Source organism: Procambarus clarkii, chromosome 7 (assembly GCF_040958095.1).
Source record: "Procambarus clarkii isolate CNS0578487 chromosome 7, FALCON_Pclarkii_2.0, whole genome shotgun sequence".
Lineage (NCBI taxonomy): Eukaryota > Metazoa > Arthropoda > Malacostraca > Decapoda > Cambaridae > Procambarus > Procambarus clarkii.
In genome coordinates this window covers 15,628,013-15,655,832 of record NC_091156.1, presented here as the reverse complement: position 1 = coordinate 15,655,832, position 27,820 = coordinate 15,628,013, and the positions used below count along the sequence as shown (strand labels likewise).

The 27,820-nt window shown below is 40.9% G+C and overlaps 1 protein-coding gene across 2 annotated transcripts in view; it reads left to right on the top strand.

The window, feature by feature from the left end:
- The window catches only part of LOC123761416 (uncharacterized), a 224,068-nt gene extending 197,143 nt beyond the window's left edge, over positions 1-26,925 (top strand). For both annotated transcript variants that reach the window (XM_069313279.1, XM_045747443.2), the window contains exon 6: positions 22,360-26,925. In XM_069313279.1, the coding sequence (XP_069169380.1) occupies positions 22,360-23,019 (660 nt within the window). In that variant the 3' untranslated portion in view covers positions 23,020-26,925. The remainder of the gene's footprint in view (positions 1-22,359) is intronic.
- Positions 26,926-27,820: the final 895 nt, after the last annotated feature.

The following is a 27,820-nucleotide window of genomic DNA, read 5'->3' as shown; positions in this document are numbered from 1 at the left end:
ACCTCGTTAGTTCGAGCTCAATATAGCTCACCCTGTTAACTGTTAACGAGCTCAATATAGCTCACTCTGTTAACTCTGTTAACGAGCTCAATATAGCTTACAATGTTAACGAGCTCAATATAGCTCACCAGGTTAATGAGCTCAATATTGCTCACCCTGTTCACGAGCTCAATACAGCTCACAATGTTAATTTGAGTACATTACTGCTCTCAATTTAGCTAGAGTAACTCCACTAAGAATTAGTGAGTTATAACAATTAGCTTAGTCCTCTACTTAGGTAGGTTAGAAATTTAAACCATTTATTTAGGTAGGTTTAGGGACTTTAGTTAGTGTCAAATGAGTACTAGCCTAGTCTGTACTCACAATTAATTACAGTTGACTATACTTTAAGAGACTGATTTAATAAACTCAATTTTCGTTTAAAGATTGAGGATGTATTAATGAGTTTACAGTGTCAAGTCTATGAGCTGCAATTTAATTAGCTCATAAGTCAGAATGACTAGGCTACTAATCTCACTGTCGACTCAGAATCTTCCTTGATTTTAATGAACAAACCTTATCAGTTCTCTAATATTACACTATTTTAGCTAGTTAGCAACTTAGTTATACCATCAGTCAGAATGACTACTGCACGGCAGTGCATATTAAATCAAATTTCATCATTTGATTTTAGGGTGATCATGATGCTCCGTGATGTTATTGTCTAGTAACTCAATAGTTACAAGTCACAGCGACCCTAGACAGTGACCTTACTGTGGTGTCAGAGTCTCCTTGATCTTGAATGACCCAATAATACTTTACTGTATAATAATGTAGAATACAACTTATACAATAATGTTATCAGTTCTTAGGAACTTTTTCTGAGTTTGCCTACAATTCAGTAACTACGTAATACACCATTACATGTCACTGCGACCCTAGTTGTTGAGTTTATTGTAAACTTTAGAGAGTTCTTGATTACAGATAACTTAATCATTTAATATTTCAATGTTTAATTCATGTTCCCATAATGACTTAGAATATTATCTGTCTCTGACAGATTCGGGACATTCGTTGCTAACGTACTAATTTACTAATCCATAATATAACTTCGGAATGGGTACGTCAGTACTCAGAACTGCGACCCGAGAATCCCCCCCCCCCCGAGTTATGTTGGAAATTTCCAACACTAATACACTACTATTGTATTATAATACATCATCATCATTATATACTAACTACAGTAGTTACTAATTTTACTAACGATAGTGTCAACATAAATTAACCATTTCATCTGCGTATTAGTGCTAGAATTCTCATGAAATCGAGTAGCAAAATTGCGTCAGATAATGTCTAGATAGACACGTTTATTACCAATGTGTTAGAGAATTGAATGTGGCTCTCTAAAATTATCAGTATTCCGTGTAATAATTACCCACGGATAATATGACTCCCGATAATCTAAAACCGAGAGTTATTAACTGAAATTATTATCAAGTAGCAGTTTTATCTGTTACATACGAATGCTATGGAGAATAAAAATCTTCTCCATTTCTTGTTTAAAGCCAAACCATTAACCCTTAAAGTGCGCATCACTTCATATGAAGTGTAAATCGTTTTACCAGTCAACTGCGCTTCACTTCATATGAAGTGTATGGGTACCGCGCACGATTTGAATGGCCCGCGGTGTAGCTGGGGGTCCCATACGCTGCCCAGGGGCTCTAGTAAACAGCGGCCATTTTGAAAAAAATCCAGCTCACGATTCGATGGCATGGGAGGCCTCAGTTTAGCGAGAGTCACCATGGCGAGCGCACGGTCAAACGCCTCACGGGCACGCACCACTCAGTCCCTCACCCCAGAGCAAATAGCCCACGAATTATTCTCTGAAGGTTAAGAAAGTGTGTTTGACGATTCAGACAACGATGAGGATTATACACAGTTGTCGGGTGATAGTAGCAGCAGCAGTGAAAGTGAGAATGACCGCCATGCCATGGCAAGGCCTATACGCTCTCCCATGCCTCCTCGCCCATTTTCTACCCCAATTCTACCACGACCTCACAGTTCCTGTGGATATTTTCTGTTTGAGGGTGACGAGTCAGAGGGAGGTGACTCCTTTTCTGGGTTTAGTGACTCAGATCAAAGTTTTATTGAGCCTGTGGCTGGTACCAGTGGTGTAACTGGGCGAGAAATTGTCGCGTCAGCAGCATCTCGCCCGGCCAAGCGCCACCGCATGGCACCACATGAGGGACCAAGACCCTCGTGTTCACGTGCACCCACCTCACGTGCACGTAGCCGCCGTGCTTCTCGCAGACGGTATTCAGCTCCTGGTCGCCGGTATGCATCTCTTCCTCGCCGTCTTTCCTCTGCATCTCGCAGGACGCCTGGTGTACTTGAGTGGAGTGATGGTGACGATTTTATTCCTAATATTCCTCACTTTGACGATAAAGATGTAGGGATTACAAACCTTTTCCCTAATCAAGGTGAGGACATGGCTGAGATGGAATATTTTACAGCATTCTATGATGAACCACTCATGGAATACATTGTACACCAACCGAACCTGCATGCTGCTTACCTGATTGAGAGGGAAATCACAGAATTTTCACGACTGCAGCGTTGGAAAAATACCACAGTGGCGGAAATGTATGTGTTTTTGGCACTCTGTTTGTTGATGAAGCACTGTCACAAACATGCAATAAATGACTATTGGAGCAAGGACAAGACAATACCAACACCTTTATTCGGGAAATATATGTCACGAGACAGGTTTCAGATACTCCTCAGGTGTCTACATTTTGGAAGTGTTCAGGACCGAACACCTGATGATAGACTGTGGCGAGTGAGGCACTACATGAACGATGTTATTGGAAAATTCAGAGATTTTTACGTACCAGCACAGAAGCTGGTGGTTGATGAATCTCTCATACTTTTCAAGGGACGTGTTCCATTCAAACAGTACATTCCCTCAAAACGAAACCGATTTGGCCTGAAATTTTTTGTTCTTTGTGATTGTGAGACAGGATACGTGTTACACATGATTCTGTACTCGGCTAGTGATGTAGACATTCCCGGTAACGACGAACATAGATTCTCGGGGAGTGTAGTGAAGACCATCATGGCTCCGTGGATGAACAAGGGACACATTTTATACACAGATAATTACTATACAAGTCACTTGCTAGCTCGGTTCTTGCTAGAAAATAGAACCGGATTGGTTGGTACAGTAAAGCCACAACGAAGGGAAATGCCTGTGTTTGACAACGACATTGCAGTTGGTGAGTGTCAGAGAAGGAAAAGTGATAACATTCTGTCAGTTCGGTGGAAAGACAAAAGAGAGGTGAACTTGTTGACAACAATTCATGATGGAACAATGGTGAACAGTGGGAAAGTGAGCCATAAAACAAACGCACCACTATATAAGCCAGACTGTGTTTTAGACTATAATATCAACATGCGGTTGATTGATAAATCAGACATGATGATTGGCACTGCAGAGTGTGTGCGGAAGACATGTAGGTGGACGAAAAAAGTGTTCTTCCATCTTGTGGACATGAGCATGCTGAACTGTTTCAACATGTACCTTGTGAGAACTGGACGTAAGCCCACTTTCCGTGACTTTGTATTTGATGCTGCAATGCAGTTATTAGGAAAGTTTGCAAAAGATGTCCCAGGTATTCAGCGGCCCATCATAAACCCACTGTTGCAGCATGCTGGTACTCTACGCCTCGCTCACACTGAAGGCTTCCTAGCACACAAACTTAAGTATTTGCCACCTGGTGTGAAGCGTGCAATAGCCCAACGTGATTGCTTGGTGTGTAAAACAACGACACGTAGAGACAAGAAACGGAAGCTTGTGCAAACATGGTGTGAAACGTGTGGTATCCCATTATGTGCTGTTGACTGCTTCAATGACTACCACAGTCTAGAAATCTTCTAAGTGTGCTTCAAAGTGTGTATAGCATGTGCGAGTGTGTAAATATGTAAACATATAAGCAGATAGCGTGTGCGTGTGTGTAAATATATACAAATATAAGCAGAACATACAATATAATAGACTGTAATGACATATTATATTGCCGTAATTGAAAACATTTGTGTGCGCCTGTGTATACTCAAATATGCAACAATTATTGATACAAAATATGTTCAAACAGTATTTGAAACACAATTAGTGAAAAAAAATTAGATAAAATGCGCTTAGACATTGTAAATAAATAGCGCGAAAATATATTTGTGGCAACTCTGGCTGTTTGAGGACCGCGCGCAACATCTCCCGGGCGTGTACTGCATGAGCGAACATGCAGATTGTGACGTCATCACCGAGCTTCTCGGCTCTATTGCAACAAAAGTAAGTACAATAGAATTTTTTTTTTTATTTTTCCCGTGATCAGTGAACAGAACTTAACAGATTAGCAAAAAAAAAAAAATTTTTTTTTTTTTCAAAATGACATGCGCCTGTGTGGATAGCAGGATATTAGACCCCGAGCATGTTAAGGGTTAATCGAGAATATGATAATATTTAAGTCCCTATAATTGCAACCCAGTTCTCATTATCATATTACATCCATAATTGCACGGAAAAGAATTATCCGTGATTAATAATTTCTGTGGTGAATGCGAGAGACGGGTTGAGGGAAGGCGGAGACGCCATTGCACACGATACATCCCTGGCGTGAAGAGTGGCGAGACACGTGGTAGTGACTGAGGAGTTTTTATCGACAAGAATTACGTTGATACCCGTTTAATAGTCAACAATTACCTATTCACGTGTTCTATAGTGCCCAGCCAGTTAATAACGCGTCAACAATTGAAGCCACGGCCCGTAATTACGCGTACACAGCAGTGGATGTCTGGGACTGGCTGACGCGGTTTCGGCAGACCTTAGTATTTGATACGCTCATGTTAAGTATACCATTCTCGTTTGATGCATCATCCTAGATTGTATATTTGTGGGTAGTCTGTTGTTATACAGCATGGATACCTAATACACAACGTTAGTTGATTTTCAACATTTTCTCAGTTTTCATGAATATTTGAAATAATTCGTAGCCTAATCAAATGCTACTTAAATTTCTCTGATTTCAGCGTGTATACGAGGAGTCGACAAGTTGTTTCTCTTCATTCGTGATATTCACCTCGGGTTCTTTCTTTATTGGGATCCTGTGACCACGAGGACGAATGACGAAATGGCGTTACAGAAATCGTCTTACAGATAAGACATTTATTTCGTACAAATTTATCTAAGATTACTACTGATTTCCATATAATTCATATAGGATCTTTACAGTGAATAATTTATTGCCAGAAATGATGATTTGGTAATTAATGTGTTTGCTCTGACTGTTGCTCAATAATTCATAATCTTTAATATTCATAATTTGAGATATCATATCTTTGAATCTATTGTAGTTTAGATTTACTATGTTACTAACTCAACAATGAACTAGTGACGAACCACACTGGTTCCTAGATATATATGAACTTCTAGAAATACCTCCCCAATGTTGATATTTGAGGCTTTGACTTTAATTAATTAATAATACAGTCTATTCATTATTCTCAAGTGATTATTCATTTAATTAGTTTCCATAGACACTGGTTCTCTAGTGTCATTCTAATGATCACTTTTATTCGTTTTCCCCTCTTTTCTCAAAAGTAGGTGGTCCTTCGATTTATTTAAATACAATAATCAAATAATTAAATATAGGAGTCAAGCTCCAGAAATCCAACATTTTGCTCAAAAGTGAGCTATATTGAGCTCATTAAGCATGTTAAGTAACAATACTGATGGTTTAATGATAATGCATTAAACGAAAGGAAACCTAAGGTTGTTGGAAATTTAATTGCTGCCATGATTAATCCTTATTCAAAGATAATTTGTAACATTTTCCCAACCTAAACGTTTCATGGGTTATTAGTTCTCTGTAGATTCACTTACTTATTGGTAAGTTTGCAAGTTTGTTCGTGCTGCGCTCCTACAATAATTAAGCAGAAACGAAAGAAAAACAGCTCAAACAAAATTGATGCAAGTATTTTTCACTAACTCTTAGTGCAGAAAACATTGAATTAATAAGGTTTTCTTGGCAAACCTTAAGCGCAGGTATTTTGGACCTTGGTCCCAGTGAATTTATAATTATAGAAGTTGCTTGATGACTTCATAGTATTGCTAAATTCAGGAAATGCTAGTTGCATTGAGTGCTAGATTCTCTAGCCTAATATTATTAATTACCTAGGGAGTGCTAGATTCTTTAGCCTAATATTATCAATTACCTAGGGAGACTGAGTGTGGTCAATTATTACTTGTCGAGAATAATTCTAGGTCTGCAGGGGATTCAATGGCTTGGTCGCTGTGACTTGTACTTGTTTAGGTACGGACCACTGGTTTTCCACTGAGAGCTATGAAACATCTCGGCGAATACTAATTGTACTACATTCAATCTGGGTTTATTACTCAGCTGTGTTTCTCATTTTAGCTTGCTGCTGGAGAATTGATTTACTGCTGACTAATTTATTATTGTTGGCAGGCCTAGGCTTGTTCACATTCAGAACTTTACCGGTAAGTAAGTAGCCACCTGCAGATTGAAGCACATTCATGCTCAATCGTTTAACATGTTCAGTTATGAACTGGTAATAGTAGTCTGCTCCTACTAGTACATTTACATTGTTAAGGCGGTCAGACGTTAACTTGTTGTCAGCTAAATTAATTTCACGTTCCTGCAGGAAGTGGGCTGTGTACCCCAGACCCTTAATATTTAGGTCAAAAGATATTTGATCTACAACAATGATTTGGACAGCCTTGACATGACTACCTAGTCGTACAAGCGGTTAAACTACTGAGTATTCTTGGGGGTCCTCGATTTATCATGAACCCTGACAGGTTTAATTTTATCTGTCTGGTTGTAAATTGAGTGTCTCTGCCGCCTTTTGAGTAATGAAAGTTCTCTGGGATCCTTGATCAAATAATCCACGAGTGGTGATCTTGGCTCCTTTGTTCTTTACTTGAAGTTGGGCAGTGGGCAAAGTTGCATCCACTTGAGATGCTGGTGAAATTACGCTGTATACATCTTGCACCTTGCAGCACTGTACTGGGGTAGATTCTCTACCTCCTATTCTAGGATTGACATAATTTGTCTTGACAAATTTGCACAGTGCGGCATGATGCTTGCCCCTTCTACACCTATTGCAGGTGTTCAGTGGGGTGTCACAGCTATTAACATTATGTGATTTGAGACACCTAGTACATTTGTGTAACTGTTTGAGTCGTCTGACTCTGGTGTCTCTATTAGCATAATTAGTACATTTGTACAGAGAATGTTTTTGATTGCAAAACAAGCACATTCCCCATCCTACAGCTCGTTTAGGGGTTACCGGTTTAGGTAAAACAGTAACTGCAGGTTGTGATGGTTTTGCTGCTTGCATTTGCTTGTTATTTATTCTCTTGTGAGTACCTGGTGTACTCTGGGGAGCAATTACTGGGCTCTTGGGAGTGCTCTTTGGACTATTAGGTCTCTTAGGAGCACCTGTGGGGCTCTTGGGCCTTACTGATGAATCAGTGTTTGACTTATGGTTGTTACATCGATTATTAGTACCCTTGTTACCTGGTGACAGTGTCACTTTAGGAGTTCCAGGTAAGGTAACTGATGTGGGTACAGTTTCGGTGCATTCAGAAGAGGCATTAAGTGCCTGGTTTGCTGAATGATTGCTTATATTGCGCAAACCTGCAAATATATCCTGCATTGACAGGACATTACCATTCTGGTATACATATAATTTATTGAGTGTGTCACCAGACAATTTTCTCTGGATGATAATTTTAGTCATCCACTCAGCAGTTGGGTGATCCACCTCTTTACTGAAGGAATTTAACAGTGACTCAAGCTGGAAGCTAAAGGTTTGTAAAGAGTCAACTGATTGTTCTGGTGGAGATAAATCTAGTAATTGGTGTACAAGGTTTATAACAGTCTTCTCATTGTTAGCACTTGCTCTAGAAGGCTGGTGTGAGTAATTATGACCATTACTTGTATTGCTCAAGGCTTCTTGCATAGCCTCAGCTTTAATTACAGCTTCGGCTGCTGCTGCAGCTTTAGCTTTATCATTTTCTGGTTCAAATTCACTGATTATTACAGCTTCACTAAGAGTTTCATCTGCAGCTTCACTTGTTTCTCTGGGTTCCTGTGAGGAGCTAGTTAATTCAGTAGCCTCATGCATTGAATTTATAGAATCCAGGGAACATTAAGAAGACAGCTGTCTGAAAATTGATCAGACTCTGTAAATAAATTATTATGTGAAGTTGTATTAGATGAGATGGTAGAAAATGAAGGTTGAACTTCAGTTGTTGATCCTGTGTAGTGATCAGTATTGATTAGAGGATTCTCCTCATTTTGAGGTAGCTCATGTATTTCATCTGAGCTGGGTGCTTGCTTGGGTGTAGGTCTACTACAAAAATATTCTATCCACTCAGGAACATTTTGTGTCGCAAGTACTTTGTTATATTGATCTAACTTGTCTTGAATGATGTCTTCATAGTCGGCAAGATCAGATTCTATCAGACGCAATTCGTCTGGGTCAGTATTACTGACAAGGAGTATGTTCCTATAAGACTCGATTATAACCTTTACATAGTCATATTTTTGGCTAGCCCTCTTTGTGGAAATTTTTAGCCTGAAGATATCAACTGAGTTAGTTCCTAAACAGTTGTCACATTTGTCAAGTAGTCTTGACAGGTGATCTTGAAGACCTCTCAAGATTCTTCCAGTTTTCTCTGGAGTAGCCATTCTGGCTATAAGTTTGAGCTTTATAGGGCTTATATAGCTACTTGGACAGCTATGGTACTTGCTCCTTTATGTAGAGCAGGTATAATTTTTGATAGCCTGATATTTTCTTGAGGCTGATTGTAATTTACCTCATTTAGAGGTTAGCTACCTACCTAATAATAAGCAACTAAGATTTGTGTGGTACCTTGGTATCACTACAGGTGTTCCTTAGCTTAGCTCTTCAAAATCAGCCTTGGATGGGTAGTGAACTTACAGTAACACTCAAAGATGTACATAGAAATATGTAATAAAATATAATTACCCAATAAATGGTTAATCCCACCCATTAGGGTCAGCACTACATAAATTAATAATGCACCAGCACTGTCTAACAGTACTAGTTAAGTAATAATCCTACTTATTAATGCAGCTAATAGTGTAGACTGAATTTGTACAAATCTTAGTACCGTGTCAGTCTGAAATATCCTACCTCTGTTGGGTTGGCATAATAACTACAATAAATGTGGTGCAATAATGTGCAAATAGTGCTATGTTTTTGGATTTTGTAATATTATATAATATATACACTGGTAGAAATTATGTGTATAAGAAATTAAATGAACACAAGAGTATTAATTGTGTTTGGCAAGTATTCTACTGCCGTAAATAATATTTAACACCTGAATGTACTTCCTAATTGTGGAATATAATGTTATCAGGGTTAGTAATGATTAACTGATTTATGGGGTCAGTAATTTGTATTAGTATACTGGATCCTAAAATGTTAATGAATTCACTGACTTGAGTGAATCAGTAATTATGGAATGAATTTAGGCTATAATAGACAATCTGCTGACAGCCGTAAATTGAAATATTTGTATAGCCCAATAATAGTTAACACATAATTGATGTTAGTGATTAATTAATATATATATATCCGGTTCGAAGAGGACCAAAATGTTAGATTTCTGGAGCTTGACTCCTAAATTTAATTATTTGATTATTGTATTTAAATAAATGGAAGGACCGCTCACTTTTGAGTTAACGTAATATTTGAGCGATTTAATGTTCCCATGCTAATACAAGCACTGCTCGCCATGATAATTGAACGCTACACTGCTCCACCTCGTTAATTCGAGTTCAATATAACTCACCCTGAGTTAGCGTAACAATTGAGCCCTTTAATGTTCCTCCATGCTAATACGAGCACTGCTCGCCATGATAATTGAACGCTACAATGCTCCCCACGCTAATTCGAGCACTGCTCACCAGAGAATCTGCTTAGATTCCATGCTTAGCTATTCTTCAACAAGGATCTTGCACTAATAACCCGAGCTGATCTTACAGCTCACCTGTGAATTAACGTAATAATTGAGTGCCTTATTGTTCCCCCATGCGAATTCGAGCTCAATATTGCTCGCCATGATAATTGAACGCTACAATGCTCCACCTCGTTAGTTCGAGCTCAATATAGCTCACCCTGTTAACTGTTAACGAGCTCAATATAGCTCACTCTGTTAACTCTGTTAACGAGCTCAATATAGCTTACAATGTTAACGAGCTCAATATAGCTCACCAGGTTAATGAGCTCAATATTGCTCACCCTGTTCACGAGCTCAATACAGCTCACAATGTTAATTTGAGTACATTACTGCTCTCAATTTAGCTAGAGTAACTCCACTAAGAATTAGTGAGTTATAACAATTAGCTTAGTCCTCTACTTAGGTAGGTTAGAAATTTAAACCATTTATTTAGGTAGGTTTAGGGACTTTAGTTAGTGTCAAATGAGTACTAGCCTAGTCTGTACTCACAATTAATTACAGTTGACTATACTTTAAGAGACTGATTTAATAAACTCAATTTTCGTTTAAAGATTGAGGATGTATTAATGAGTTTACAGTGTCAAGTCTATGAGCTGCAATTTAATTAGCTCATAAGTCAGAATGACTAGGCTACTAATCTCACTGTCGACTCAGAATCTTCCTTGATTTTAATGAACAAACCTTATCAGTTCTCTAATATTACACTATTTTAGCTAGTTAGCAACTTAGTTATACCATCAGTCAGAATGACTACTGCACGGCAGTGCATATTAAATCAAATTTCATCATTTGATTTTAGGGTGATCATGATGCTCCGTGATGTTATTGTCTAGTAACTCAATAGTTACAAGTCACAGCGACCCTAGACAGTGACCTTACTGTGGTGTCAGAGTCTCCTTGATCTTGAATGACCCAATAATACTTTACTGTATAATAATGTAGAATACAACTTATACAATAATGTTATCAGTTCTTAGGAACTTTTTCTGAGTTTGCCTACAATTCAGTAACTACGTAATACACCATTACATGTCACTGCGACCCTAGTTGTTGAGTTTATTGTAAACTTTAGAGAGTTCTTGATTACAGATAACTTAATCATTTAATATTTCAATGTTTAATTCATGTTCCCATAATGACTTAGAATATTATCTGTCTCTGACAGATTCGGGACATTCGTTGCTAACGTACTAATTTACTAATCCATAATATAACTTCGGAATGGGTACGTCAGTACTCAGAACTGCGACCCGAGAATCCCCCCCCCCCCCCGAGTTATGTTGGAAATTTCCAACACTAATACACTACTATTGTATTATAATACATCATCATTATATACTAACTACAGTAGTTACTAATTTTACTAACGATAGTGTCAACATAAATTAACCATTTCATCTGCGTATTAGTGCTAGAATTCTCATGAAATCGAGTAGCAAAATTGCGTCAGATAATGTCTAGATAGACACGTTTATTACCAATGTGTTAGAGAATTGAATGTGGCTCTCTAAAATTATCAGTATTCCGTGTAATAATTACCCACGGATAATATGACTCCCGATAATCTAAAACCGAGAGTTATTAACTGAAATTATTATCAAGTAGCAGTTTTATCTGTTACATACGAATGCTATGGAGAATAAAAATCTTCTCCATTTCTTGTTTAAAGCCAAACCATTAACCCTTAAAGTGCGCATCACTTCATATGAAGTGTAAATCGTTTTACCAGTCAACTGCGCTTCACTTCATATGAAGTGTATGGGTACCGCGCACGATTTGAATGGCCCGCGGTGTAGCTGGGGGTCCCATACGCTGCCCAGGGGCTCTAGTAAACAGCGGCCATTTTGAAAAAAATCCAGCTCACGATTCGATGGCATGGGAGGCCTCAGTTTAGCGAGAGTCACCATGGCGAGCGCACGGTCAAACGCCTCACGGGCACGCACCACTCAGTCCCTCACCCCAGAGCAAATAGCCCACGAATTATTCTCTGAAGGTGAAGAAAGTGTGTTTGACGATTCAGACAACGATGAGGATTATACACAGTTGTCGGGTGATAGTAGCAGCAGCAGTGAAAGTGAGAATGACCGCCATGCCATGGCGAGGCCTATACGCTCTCCCATGCCTCCTCGCCCATTTTCTACCCCAATTCTACCACGACCTCACAGTTCCTGTGGATATTTTCTGTTTGAGGGTGACGAGTCAGAGGGAGGTGACTCCTTTTCTGGGTTTAGTGACTCAGATCAAAGTTTTATTGAGCCTGTGGCTGGTACCAGTGGTGTAACTGGGCGAGAAATTGTCGCGTCAGCAGCATCTCGCCCGGCCAAGCGCCACCGCATGGCACCACATGAGGGACCAAGACCCTCGTGTTCACGTGCACCCACCTCACGTGCACGTAGCCGCCGTGCTTCTCGCAGACGGTATTCAGCTCCTGGTCGCCGGTATGCATCGCTTCCTCGCCGTCTTTCCTCTGCATCTCGCAGGACGCCTGGTGTACTTGAGTGGAGTGATGGTGACGATTTTATTCCTAATATTCCTCACTTTGACGATAAAGATGTAGGGATTACAAACCTTTTCCCTAATCAAGGTGAGGACATGGCTGAGATGGAATATTTTACAGCATTCTATGATGAACCACTCATGGAATACATTGTACACCAACCGAACCTGCATGCTGCTTACCTGATTGAGAGGGAAATCACAGAATTTTCACGACTGCAGCGTTGGAAAAATACCACAGTGGCGGAAATGTATGTGTTTTTGGCACTCTGTTTGTTGATGAAGCACTGTCACAAACATGCAATAAATGACTATTGGAGCAAGGACAAGACAATACCAACACCTTTATTCGGGAAATATATGTCACGAGACAGGTTTCAGATACTCCTCAGGTGTCTACATTTTGGAAGTGTTCAGGACCGAACACCTGATGATAGACTGTGGCGAGTGAGGCACTACATGAACGATGTTATTGGAAAATTCAGAGATTTTTACGTACCAGCACAGAAGCTGGTGGTTGATGAATCTCTCATACTTTTCAAGGGACGTGTTCCATTCAAACAGTACATTCCCTCAAAACGAAACCGATTTGGCCTGAAATTTTTTGTTCTTTGTGATTGTGAGACAGGATACGTGTTACACATGATTCTGTACTCGGCTAGTGATGTAGACATTCCCGGTAACGACGAACATAGATTCTCGGGGAGTGTAGTGAAGACCATCATGGCTCCGTGGATGAACAAGGGACACATTTTATACACAGATAATTACTATACAAGTCACTTGCTAGCTCGGTTCTTGCTAGAAAATAGAACCGGATTGGTTGGTACAGTAAAGCCACAACGAAGGGAAATGCCTGTGTTTGACAACGACATTGCAGTTGGTGAGTGTCAGAGAAGGAAAAGTGATAACATTCTGTCAGTTCGGTGGAAAGACAAAAGAGAGGTGAACTTGTTGACAACAATTCATGATGGAACAATGGTGAACAGTGGGAAAGTGAGCCATAAAACAAACGCACCACTATATAAGCCAGACTGTGTTTTAGACTATAATATCAACATGCGGTTGATTGATAAATCAGACATGATGATTGGCACTGCAGAGTGTGTGCGGAAGACATGTAGGTGGACGAAAAAAGTGTTCTTCCATCTTGTGGACATGAGCATGCTGAACTGTTTCAACATGTACCTTGTGAGAACTGGACGTAAGCCCACTTTCCGTGACTTTGTATTTGATGCTGCAATGCAGTTATTAGGAAAGTTTGCAAAAGATGTCCCAGGTATTCAGCGGCCCATCATAAACCCACTGTTGCAGCATGCTGGTACTCTACGCCTCGCTCACACTGAAGGCTTCCTAGCACACAAACTTAAGTATTTGCCACCTGGTGTGAAGCGTGCAATAGCCTAACGTGATTGCTTGGTGTGTAAAACAACGACACGTAGAGACAAGAAACGGAAGCTTGTGCAAACATGGTGTGAAACGTGTGGTATCCCATTATGTGCTGTTGACTGCTTCAATGACTACCACAGTCTAGAAATCTTCTAAGTGTGCTTCAAAGTGTGTATAGCATGTGCGAGTGTGTAAATATGTAAACATATAAGCAGATAGCGTGTGCGTGTGTGTAAATATATACAAATATAAGCAGAACATACAATATAATAGACTGTAATGACATATTATATTGCCGTAATTGAAAACATTTGTGTGCGCCTGTGTATACTCAAATATGCAACAATTATTGATACAAAATATGTTCAAACAGTATTTGAAACACAATTAGTGAAAAAAAATTAGATAAAATGCGCTTAGACATTGTAAATAAATAGCGCGAAAATATATTTGTGGCAACTCTGGCTGTTTGAGGACCGCGCGCAACATCTCCCGGGCGTGTACTGCATGAGCGAACATGCAGATTGTGACGTCATCACCGAGCTTCTCGGCTCTATTGCAACAAAAGTAAGTACAATAGAATTTTTTTTTTATTTTTCCCGTGATCAGTGAACAGAACTTAACAGATTAGCAAAAAAAAAAAAATTTTTTTTTTTTCAAAATGACATGCGCCTGTGTGGATAGCAGGATATTAGACCCCGAGCATGTTAAGGGTTAATCGAGAATATGATAATATTTAAGTCCCTATAATTGCAACCCAGTTCTCATTATCATATTACATCCATAATTGCACGGAAAAGAATTATCCGTGATTAATAATTTCTGTGGTGAATGCGAGAGACGGGTTGAGGGAAGGCGGAGACGCCATTGCACACGATACATCCCTGGCGTGAAGAGTGGCGAGACACGTGGTAGTGACTGAGGAGTTTTTATCGACAAGAATTACGTTGATACCCGTTTAATAGTCAACAATTACCTATTCACGTGTTCTATAGTGCCCAGCCAGTTAATAACGCGTCAACAATTGAAGCCACGGCCCGTAATTACGCGTACACAGCAGTGGATGTCTGGGACTGGCTGACGCGGTTTCGGCAGACCTTAGTATTTGATACGCTCATGTTAAGTATACCATTCTCGTTTGATGCATCATCCTAGATTGTATATTTGTGGGTAGTCTGTTGTTATACAGCATGGATACCTAATACACAACGTTAGTTGATTTTCAACATTTTCTCAGTTTTCATGAATATTTGAAATAATTCGTAGCCTAATCAAATGCTACTTAAATTTCTCTGATTTCAGCGTGTATACGAGGAGTCGACAAGTTGTTTCTCTTCATTCGTGATATTCACCTCGGGTTCTTTCTTTATTGGGATCCTGTGACCACGAGGACGAATGACGAAATGGCGTTACAGAAATCGTCTTACAGATAAGACATTTATTTCGTACAAATTTATCTAAGATTACTACTGATTTCCATATAATTCATATAGGATCTTTACAGTGAATAATTTATTGCCAGAAATGATGATTTGGTAATTAATGTGTTTGCTCTGACTGTTGCTCAATAATTCATAATCTTTAATATTCATAATTTGAGTTACCATATCTTTGAATCTATTGTAGTTTAGATTTACTATGTTACTAACTCAACAATGAACTAGTGACGAACCACACTGGTTCCTAGATATATATGAACTTCTAGAAATACCTCCCCAATGTTGATATTTGAGGCTTTGACTTTAATTAATTAATAATACAGTCTATTCATTATTCTCAAGTGATTATTCATTTAATTAGTATCCATAGACACTGGTTCTCTAGTGTCATTCTAATGATCACTTTTATTCGTTTTCCCCTCTTTTCTCAAAAGTAGGTGGTCCTTCGATTTATTTAAATACAATAATCAAATAATTAAATATAGGAGTCAAGCTCCAGAAATCCAACATTTTGCTCAAAAGTGAGCTATATTGAGCTCATTAAGCATGTTAAGTAACAATACTGATGGTTTAATGATAATGCATTAAACGAAAGGAAACCTAAGGTTGTTGGAAATTTAATTGCTGCCATGATTAATCCTTATTCAAAGATAATTTGTAACATTTTCCCAACCTAAACGTTTCATGGGTTATTAGTTCTCTGTAGATTCACTTACTTATTGGTAAGTTTGCAAGTTTGTTCGTGCTGCGCTCCTACAATAATTAAGCAGAAACGAAAGAAAAACAGCTCAAACAAAATTGATGCAAGTATTTTTCACTAACTCTTAGTGCAGAAAACATTGAATTAATAAGGTTTTCTTGGCAAACCTTAAGCGCAGGTATTTTGGACCTTGGTCCCAGTGAATTTATAATTATAGAAGTTGCTTGATGACTTCATAGTATTGCTAAATTCAGGAAATGCTAGTTGCATTGAGTGCTAGATTCTCTAGCCTAATATTATTAATTACCTAGGGAGTGCTAGATTCTTTAGCCTAATATTATCAATTACCTAGGGAGACTGAGTGTGGTCAATTATTACTTGTCGAGAATAATTCTAGGTCTGCAGGGGATTCAATGGCTTGGTCGCTGTGACTTGTACTTGTTTAGGTACGGACCACTGGTTTTCCACTGAGAGCTATGAAACATCTCGGCGAATACTAATTGTACTACATTCAATCTGGGTTTATTACTCAGCTGTGTTTCTCATTTTAGCTTGCTGCTGGAGAATTGATTTACTGCTGACTAATTTATTATTGTTGGCAGGCCTAGGCTTGTTCACATTCAGAACTTTACCGGTAAGTAAGTAGCCACCTGCAGATTGAAGCACATTCATGCTCAATCGTTTAACATGTTCAGTTATGAACTGGTAATAGTAGTCTGCTCCTACTAGTACATTTACATTGTTAAGGCGGTCAGACGTTAACTTGTTGTCAGCTAAATTAATTTCACGTTCCTGCAGGAAGTGGGCTGTGTACCCCAGACCCTTAATATTTAGGTCAAAAGATATTTGATCTACAACAATGATTTGGACAGCCTTGACATGACTACCTAGTCGTACAAGCGGTTAAACTACTGAGTATTCTTGGGGGTCCTCGATTTATCATGAACCCTGACAGGTTTAATTTTATCTGTCTGGTTGTAAATTGAGTGTCTCTGCCGCCTTTTGAGTAATGAAAGTTCTCTGGGATCCTTGATCAAATAATCCACGAGTGGTGATCTTGGCTCCTTTGTTCTTTACTTGAAGTTGGGCAGTGGGCAAAGTTGCATCCACTTGAGATGCTGGTGAAATTACGCTGTATACATCTTGCACCTTGCAGCACTGTACTGGGGTAGATTCTCTACCTCCTATTCTAGGATTGACATAATTTGTCTTGACAAATTTGCACAGTGCGGAATGATGCTTGCCCCTTCTACACCTATTGCAGGTGTTCAGTGGGGTGTCACAGCTATTAACATTATGTGATTTGAGACACCTAGTACATTTGTGTAACTGTTTGAGTCGTCTGACTCTGGTGTCTCTATTAGCATAATTAGTACATTTGTACAGAGAATGTTTTTGATTGCAAAACAAGCACATTCCCCATCCTACAGCTCGTTTAGGGGTTACCGGTTTAGGTAAAACAGTAACTGCAGGTTGTGATGGTTTTGCTGCTTGCATTTGCTTGTTATTTATTCTCTTGTGAGTACCTGGTGTACTCTGGGGAGCAATTACTGGGCTCTTGGGAGTGCTCTTTCGACTATTAGGTCTCTTAGGAGCACCTGTGGGGCTCTTGGGCCTTACTGATGAATCAGTGTTTGACTTATGGTTGTTACATCGATTATTAGTACCCTTGTTACCTGGTGACAGTGTCACTTTAGGAGTTCCAGGTAAGGTAACTGATGTGGGTACAGTTTCGGTGCATTCAGAAGAGGCATTAAGTGCCTGGTTTGCTGAATGATTGCTTATATTGCGCAAACCTGCAAATATATCCTGCATTGACAGGACATTACCATTCTGGTATACATATAATTTATTGAGTGTGTCACCAGACAATTTTCTCTGGATGATAATTTTAGTCATCCACTCAGCAGTTGGGTGATCCACCTCTTTACTGAAGGAATTTAACAGTGACTCAAGCTGGAAGCTAAAGGTTTGTAAAGAGTCAACTGATTGAAATTGAAATTGAAATTGAAATAAGTTTATTGAGGTAAAATACACACAAAGGGATGAGGTAGCTCAAGCTATTCTCACCCCGTTCAGTACAACGTGTTAATATATACATATACACACATCACAAATAAACATATTACCAAACATTCTGAGAGGTAAAAATATACATTTCCTCCCTCACAAGGAGTATGGTATCAGACGTACACACAAATACTTTTATGACCTAGGTATACTGTATAGACAATTTGCAAGACACCTGCAGATAATTCAACAAAATATTACAATCTTGGTGCAAAATTCTTATATCTCTCAAGAATATCATCAACCTTTCCGTTGTGACACATCCAGGCTATTTGTTCAGGAACAGTCCTTATCTCAGTGTTTCTATATACACTAATCAACGGACAATCAAGAAAATAATGGGCAAGGGTGTGAGACCTTAACATACCACATAGTTTACACTTCGTGTCATTACCATGAACATCTATCCCATATTCCCAGTAATATTTGTACCCAAGCCTGAGCCGCATGTACACAGAGTCACTCCAAGCATTTCTCCTTTTACCATAAGTGAAATGGGTGTTTTGACTCACATACATGTAGTGTTGCATGGTTTGACTACTCTCATACATTATCTCTCTCCTCTCCACTCCCGCCTGTGCCTGAATATTTCTGATTTTGCTTCTTATTTGTCTCATTGTGAATTCACATTCAATGTCAACTTGTGGTTTTGATGTGGCACGTTTGGCCAAGTCATCCGCCACCTCGTTGAGCACTATTCCAACATGAGATGGAATCCACATGAATTTCACACTATAACCTTTCAGCTGTATCTCAGTTATTCTTCTCTTACAGTCCTCCACTATAGACATGAAGACTGGGTTTCTACTGTTTAAGGACTCCAGTGCTCCTCGGCTATCGACAAATACAAAAACATTTTTGTCGTCATGACGTACTTCCTCCAAACACGCCAGAATGGCCTGCAGTTCAGCTTGTGTGGATGATATATAATTACTAAGCCGGAGTTCAATTATCCTGTCCACAGTCCCAAACTCCGTATAATCCCTTATTAGGACACCACACCCGGCCCTGCCATCCTCCGCCACCGACCCGTCGCAATATACATGTAAACTGTTGCCTCTTGGTAACCGAGATATCATGCTTCCATACAAACACCGTAATTGTCCCGGTTCATGATGAATCTTTTTCGCCTTGAGGGGTACAATTTCGACGTCTATTTTCTGTACTTTCCAGGGAGCAGACATATTACACTGTCGAGAGGGTTTACAGCAGTCAAGTACGTCGTATTCCCTGAGGTCATGAGCTAATCCCCTCGTGTAGCGTGTCTCCCTCAGTTTCCTGGAAGTGTGTATGTCACTCAAGCAGGTCTGAACGCTCTCAAACAGCTTATCCCCTCCTTTTCTCCGCATGAAACGAATAGATACTCTAGTGTTAATGGTTGAGGGAAGGCGGAGACGCCATTGCACACGATACATCCCTGGCTTGAAGAGTGGCGAGACAAGTGGTAGTGACTGAGGAGTTTTTATCGACAAGAATTATGTTGATACCCGTTTAATAGTCAACAATTACCTATTCACGTGTTCTATAGTGCCCAGCCAGTTAATAACGCGTCAACAATTGAAGCCACGGCCCGTAATTACGCGTACACAGCAGTGGACGTCTGGGACTGGCTGACGCGGTTTCGGCAGACCTTAGTATTTGATACCCTCATGTTAAGTATACCATTCTCGTTTGATGCATCATCCTAGATTGTATATTTGTGGGTAGTCTGTCATTATACAGCATGGATACCTAATACACAACGTTAGTTGATTTTTAACATTTTCTCAGTTTTCATGAATATTTGAAATAATTTGTAGCCTAATCAAATGCTACTTAAATTTCTCTGATTTCAGCGGGTATACAAGGAGTCGACAAGTTGTTTCTCTTCATTCGTGATATCCATCTTGGGTTCTTTCTTTATTGGGATCCTGTGACCACAAGGAAGAATGACGAAATGGCGTTACAGAAATCGTCTTACAGATAAGACATTTATTTCGTACAAATTTATCTAAGATTATTACTGATTTCCATATAATTCATATAGGATCTTTACAGTAAATAATTTATTGCCAGAAATGATGAATTGGGAATTAATGTGTTTGCTCTGACTGTTGCTCAATAATTCATAATCTTTAATATTCATAATTTGAGTTACCATATCTTTGAATCTATTGTAGTTTAGATTTACTATGTTACTAACTCAACAATGAACTAGTGACGAACCACACTGGTTCCTAGATATATATGAACTTCTAGAAATACCTCCCCAATGTTGATATTTGAGGCTTTGACTTTAATTAATTAATAATACAGTCTATTCATTATTCTCAAGTGATTATTCATTTAATTAGTATCCATAGACACTGGTTCTCTAGTGTCATTCTAATGATCACTTTTATTCGTTTTCCCTCTTTTCTCAAAAGTGGGTGGTCCTTCGATTTATTTAAATACAATAATCAAATAATTAAATATAGGAGTCAAGCTCCAGAAATCCAACAGGTGGCTTCGCTGATGGTGTCCCACCTGAAAGCTTCGTTTTGGCAACAGTATGAAGTTTCCTGGCGTTCTTTTCGCCATTTTCTGGCTCTTCGTAGGTTGTCTTTTCTTTCGGATTGGGTTGTCTTGTCCTTTCTTTCTTGGCTTTTTCAGGACCGTCATTTGATGCCTAATACTCTCACCTCGTATCGTGCGTCGCTGGCGGGGCTGCTGAAGCTAACGTTCGGGGTGGACGTCACATCCGTCCCATTCCGTAAGCTTTCTCGTGTTATGTTTCACCTCCAGCCTGCTCATGCGCCGCCTGAGTCGTCCTGGTCCTTGGACAGGGTGCTCTCCTATCTTTCCACTTCTTGGTTTGTGGTGGCCCCTTCGAGTCCAGATTGTTTTTTCCCTCGGCCTTGTTTTTGTTGGCATTGGCCTCTGGGGGGCCGGGTAAGGGAAGCTTCATGCTCTCCTCCGGCACAGGGGTTTCTGCTCTTTTGGTCCTGGGGGTAGGTTTGTCTGTTTGCAGCCTTCTCCATCTTTTCTGGCGAAGAACGAGACGGCTGCTTTCCGGAGGGGTCCGTGGGTCATTGATGCTTGGTTGGTTCAGCCTGGGGTGCATCATGTGTTGCGTCCAGTTGCAGCTCTTCGCCGTTATCTGCGCACTTCAGCTGGGGTGGCTGGGGATGCGCTTTGGGTTGACCCGGTTTCCCTCATTCCCTGTTCCAGGGCTTGGGTCTCCCAGGTTGTCCGCAGGGTTATTAAGTCTAGCCAGCCTGCGGTCTATCCTCGCGCCCATGACGTTCGGAAGCTTGCAGCTTTGGCTGCCATGTTTGGTAACATGTCTTTGGCTCATATTCGGGTGCATGGATTTTGGAAGTCGAACAGGGTCCTGGCTGCCCGTTATGTGGTGAACGTACCTGCTCCTTGGTGTTCTTGTGTTGCTTTGGGTCGCAGGTTGCAGCCAGTTGTCTCGACTTCGCATTGAGGAGTTTGTGGCCGCCGCCTCCTGGGTAAGTCCCTATTTTTCTTCCCTTTGGGTATGTAGCTCCAGGGAGCCGTAGGGGCTCTCCACAGAAAACCAGCGTTGAATGTAATGAAAAGCCATTTTCTGGGTGAGCCCTGGAGGCTGCCTGGCTACCCTCCCTCCCATGTGGTCGGCGTTTTATTCCGCATTGGTTGAGGTCTAGTTTCCGAACTGAAGGCAGCCGGCGCGGTGAGGTTCGGGGCCCCCACCTCCCCCTCCCGGGGAGCGGAAGGCTGCACAGACGACCGGCGCGGCAGTAAATAGTGATAATTGATTGTTTGATTGTTTCCTTGGGATTGTAGGGAGTTTCTACCTCTCTGTTCGTTTTTTTTAGCTTCTTACCATGTGGGATTTGTTTTGTTATGCCTACCTTTCTGGGTGCCTAACCCCAGTCGATGGCAGATAAGTAAAACCCCCAACCACAATGGGGTTTTCCAGGGCCATTGCTCCCTGAAACCTCTCTGAAGGGGCCAGGTTCTGGTGCTGGTCCCTGGTAGGTCTGAACTCCATAGCTAAATGTCCTTGTCTAACATAACATTCATTAGCTCGATAAGCTCCAGGGAGCCTCCGGGACTCATCCAGAAAATGGCATTTCATTACATTCAACGCTGGTGTTTTAGTTTGACAATATTTTGCTTGTGCCACGATGCTCTTTAGTGCAGGAGCATACTTTATACTGTATGTAAATAGAATATATTTGATGAAATTTACAATGCTTTTTCAGACACTTCAGCCTCAGCCATTGGAAGTTGGTGGTTGTCCCTTTACCAGCTATAGTGAAGATGAGCTGTCTGATTTATTTAACCCTCTTCTAGAAAACCACCTGGAGATGCAGGAAGCTATAACAAAAGAAGTCAAAGCAGGGAGACCGAGTGCAGCTTGCAAAATTTTATTAGCACTAACAATATTTCTACGCAGTGAAGACAGTAGAAGGAGCAATAAAAAGGAGAAGCTTCTTCATGCATTTGATAAAGGAAATATTCAAGATTTGGAGGAAGTCAAGTCCAAGCTACAGTGTACAGCCAATTTAACAGATAGTGCAGTTGTTGGCCTAAAACATAGTGAAATCATTCATAATATAGAACATCCCAGCAAAAGCTATACTGATAAAGAAAAGAGAACTGATTTACAGCTTAAAATCCCCCACTGTAAGAGCCAGCATTTTAAACATTTATCTTCAGCCACAAAATGTACTCAAGTAAATGAGTTGACATATATTGAAAATCATAACTTGCAAAATTTTCATACTAGTTGTAATGGTATGAGAAATCAATTCCATGAATGTTTGTGTGATATAGAAGATATAAATGAGGTATTACCAAAGTGCAATTTTTCACGGCCTTCACATTATTATTTAAAAGCAAAGTATGAAAGTATACTCTAAAGTCTTTATTCAAACTTTTAATGTTTTCTTACTTTTGAGAGGATTAAATATTCAAATTTGTACAATACTGGTGATGACATGATTGAATAATGAGCTCGAAAGGCTTATTGTTTGAAGACAAATGTTTTTACATTTGTCTGACAAATGTTTTTACAACCTTTTCAGGTTATGGATGGTTTTCTGTGGGGAGCCCTGTCATCTCCCTGAAGCTCTCCTTCCGATCAAGGACCATACCATTTGAGTGTCATCAGTCGCCGAGTTCTACCACAAGCCAGAATTTGCCCCCCCCCCCACCCCCTCAGAGACGCATGGAGCAATGGCCCATGAGCACTTTACATATAAAGTCTGTCATCTTGCCATCATCCAGGGAAGCACCCAAAAAGAATCAAAACAGATTACTACCTGGTTGTACAATGCGACCTACACACTCAAAGTATCAAAAGAACTCCCATGCAAAGACTATAAACAAGCAAAACTTTGTCCAACTAACTGCCTCTTGTTAGTGTCACCTCCTCCTCCCTGTTGGGGGGAGGGGGGAGCAGGCCCGGGTGAGCTGCACCACCACCAGTCAGTTCTTGACAGATGTGATGTGCTGAGTGGTCGCTGTTGCTCTGGCTCCATGTTCTCATTTTGTTGAGCCTTGACGGACATGTGGATGCTTGGAAGTGGATCCCTTTGCATCAGCTTGGCCTCGGCAGCTTCCTTTGTTCATGGTGCCATTCCACGATTACAAGGGCTCGTGGTGAACACACTTTGGCTGGACTGATCAAGATGTAGGTTCCTGATGTCTTTTCCCTGGTCTGGCTCTTGTTCTGGGTTTTGGGTAAATTGGAATCTTACTGAAGGTGAGTACTTCTTCCGGACCCATGGGTGTCATCCCAGCCTTGGTTTTAGGCGCTGCTTGCTCGGTGTTTGAACCCCGGGCGCTTTTCCATGGCTCAGCCTTTCTTGGCAGGTTGAATGAGTGAGGTACCTTGCAGGTTTGATCTGCTCTTCCGCAATACGCATCTGGTTTTTCTGACATGTTTATCGCCTTTTGTATGGAGATTAGGAGGATGGTTTCAAGGTGTCCCATCCGCGGTCTTATTCTCAGCGGCAGTATGGGGTTCCTGGTGGGTTTTCCACATTTTATTTCAGTTTGTCAAGTTCTTCTGGGTTCAAGAGTGTTGTCTTGTCTTGGGAGCCGGTCGGCCGAGCGGAGAGCACGCTAGACTTGTGATCCTGTGGTCCTGGGTTTGATCCCAGGCGCCGGCGAGAAACAATGGGCAGAGTTTCTTTCACCCTATGCCCCTGTTACCTAGCAGTAAAATAGGTACCTGGGTGTTAGTCAGCTGTCACAGGCTGCTTCCTGGGGGTGGGGGCCTGGTCGAGGATCGGGCCGCGGGGACACTAAAAGCCCTGAAATCATCTCAAGATAACCTCAAGAGATTGTCCTTTTTGGCTTTTCTGGATTGGCATCTTGAGCCGTATACTGTTGCTTCTTTTCGTGTGGCATTAACAGAGCCATTTCTACTTGCATTCAGCGTGGATGCACTTCTGCATCGTTCCACAAGCTCTCGTGCTGTTTCACCTCTGGCCTGCTCATGCACTACCTGAGCGTGCTTGGTCTTTGGACTGGGTTCTTTATTTTCTTACTTCCCCCCTTGGTTTGCGGTGGCCCCTTTGATTCGGGGTTGTTTTGGAAAGCCTTGTTTTGTTGGCTTTGGTTTCTGGTGGTTGAGTGAGGGAGCTTTGTGCTCTTCTCTGGCACTTGGAGTTTTGTTCCTTAGGTTTTGGTGGTTGTTTTGTTCGGTTGCTGCCTGCTCCTTTTTTTCTGGCATTGATGGAGACGGAGGGGTATGAAGCAGGGTTTCTTTGGTTATTGTTGCTTGATTGAGTCAACCAGGGGTGTATCTAGTTTTTGTATCTGGTAGCATCTTCGCAGGTCAACTTACGAGCCACCGGTTCTGTCTCGGTGGCCACATTGTGGGTTGCTCCAGTTTCCATACTTCCCTGTTCGAGGGCTCTGGCATGTCTGGTTGTCCACAGTGTCATCATGTCTCTCTGGCTTGTGGTCCCCTCATGCTCATGGTGTGCAGAAGTCTGCTGCCCTGTAGGCTGTGTGTAGGTACATGTCTTGGGCTGTTATTTGAGTTATTTATTTTGGAGGTCTAACAATGTTTTGGCAGCCAGGTACAGGGGCACCTCAGTTTACAAATTTAATCTGTTCCTGGAGATGGTTCGTAACCCGAAAATTTGTAAACCAAAACGAATTTCCCCACAAGCAATAATGGGAAAGGAATTAATCCATTCCAGACTCTCCTAAAAATTCACTTCAAAGTAAATTTTATACCTATTTCACCCAAATCTTCACTACAAAAGTATGTACAAGTTATTACTTTCCTTTACTGATGACTCTTGTTGGCATATGAAAGATGATGAGGTTGGGGGGGGGGAAGAGGAGAGGTGTTACTGTTTAGAAGGGGAGTCCCCTTCCATTATAACATCAGGCAATGATGACTTCTCTGGGGTACACTCTCTGGCACATTTTGCCTGCATACCACTAGGACCTGCTTGTGGCTCATTGCTTGATTTTTTTCACTAGAAATCGTTCCATTGAAGATTGTTTTTCCCTTCTTTGTAACACTTGTCTGTAGTGAGACATCACATTGTCTCACTACACACATTTTCTTAATTAATGAGGAAGGGACATCCTCTACTGCCTCCTCCTCCTCCTCCCACTGAAGATTTATTGTACTGCCTAGCTAGTTTAACAACCCCTGTACCATTTTCATGTTTACGAATGATCTCTTGTTTTTCTTCTGTGGTTATTCTCACATGTGTTTTCTTGACTTTAACCTTACCACTGGCTTTCTTGGGACCCATGGCAAGTTATATAATAACAACTTTTATGTTCAAATAGCCAAAAATCCGGAAAAAAATGTAAATCTTTGCAAAGAATTCAGGCGGGATAGTCACTAGGCACTGGTAAACTGAGGCGCGATCGCTGTGCCACCACGCGCTAGGTCGGCCATACGCATATCAACAAACTTGTATCCTGAGGTAAAGTTCGTAACCCGATTCAAATTTTCCGAAGAAATCGGGCTTGTAACCCGAAAAGTTCGTAAAGAGGGGCATTCGTAAACCAAGGTACCACTGTATCTGGTTTTCATCCCTGGCCCTTTGCGGCCTTGTTTTGCATTAGGGCATGTGTCGTATCCTTCGGTCTTTACTTGTGTGATACGTGCAGTACTGCTGCCTCCCTGGTCTATCCCTGTTTTCCTTCTTTGTGGGTAGTTAGCTTCAAGGAGTTGACGGGGCTTCCCACAGAAAACCAGCTTTGAGTATAATGAAATGCCAGTTTCTGGGTAAGCTTCGGAGGCCCCCCTGATACTCCCCTCCCTCTGGCTGGTGGCTTTTCTCATTCAAGAACTGACTGGTGGTGGCCTGGCCCCCTCCCCCCTCCCCCTAATAGGGGGAGAGGTGGAGCTAACGAGCGGGGGTTAGTTGGACGAAGTTTTGCTTGATTGTATTCTTTGTGTGGGAGTTCTTTTGATACTTTGAGTGTGTAGGTCGCATTGTTCAACCAGACAGTAGTCTGTTTTGATTCGTCAACCTTTTTTTGGGTGATTCCCCGGTTGATGGCAAGATGACAGATTTTAAATGCAAATTGCTCATAGGCCATTGCTCCCTGCACCTTTCTGAGGTGGCCAGGTTCTGGCTCATGGTTCTCAGTAGGCATACAAGAACTTCCTGACTGAGGACACTCAAGTAGTGTCGCACTTGATCAGTGAGATAACTTCAGGGAGCCTCTGGGCTCACTCAGAAACTGGCATTTTATTACATTCAACACTGGTTTTTAATTTTGTTATGACTACTGTACCTTAATATTTATAACTATTTATTATTTAATAAAAGCTATTTTTACTGGATATATTTATGCTTAAATTTAATGTTTTTTAATATTGTATGCCTAAACATGCTTTTGTATTTGGACTACTGAATATGTATAGTTCATTGTGACCCATCTGAATTTGTCAGCTTGTCTAGCTAGCTCACCTGGTTAGACATCAGGTCAAGTGGACATTGCAGAGGTTGGTATCCATATTGGTAACTGTATTTAGGTTTACCAATGTGTAACCTTCAAGGGTTATCCACATATTCTGTCCTTGTTATCCCTGATGTTGTGGTTGTGCCTCTCCTTTTTGGGCTCTGTGGTGGGTGAAGGTGCAGGGAGACAAAGTCCAATTCAACTTACAGTACTTTATGTTTTTTTTTTTCGACATTTCTTCTTCTCAGACTCATGAGGGTGGGCAACTACCCCCAAATCAGGCTGTGTTGAAAGATGAGCCTTCATAGCCCCAGTTATGGTGAGGCCCAGACCTGGCTTTGGCTATCACTACTGACTCTTTTTTTTTTTTCCCTTCCCCAGCCTCTTCCTTGGTAGGGTTGTCCTCCAAGTCCCAATGGGTGACTAACTCATCACTCAAGTCTTTGATGGTTACAACAGTGCATTTTGTCTCCTTCCTGGAGGTCCGTGACGACATCCTCACAATTGATGGCGCACTGATTTAAACTAACTAAACAAAGATGCCAAAGAAATATAAGAAAATTCTCTTTCGCAAACAGAGTGGTAGACGGTTGGAACAAGTTAAATGAGAAGGTGGTGGAGGCCAAAACTGTCAGTAGTTTCAAAGCGTTATATGACAAAGAGTACTGGGAAGTCGGGACACCACGAGCGTAGCTCTCATTCTATAACTACACTTAGGTAATTACACATTTCCAACAACTGCTGCTATGTTCCAAGGCCCCACTTTGTGGC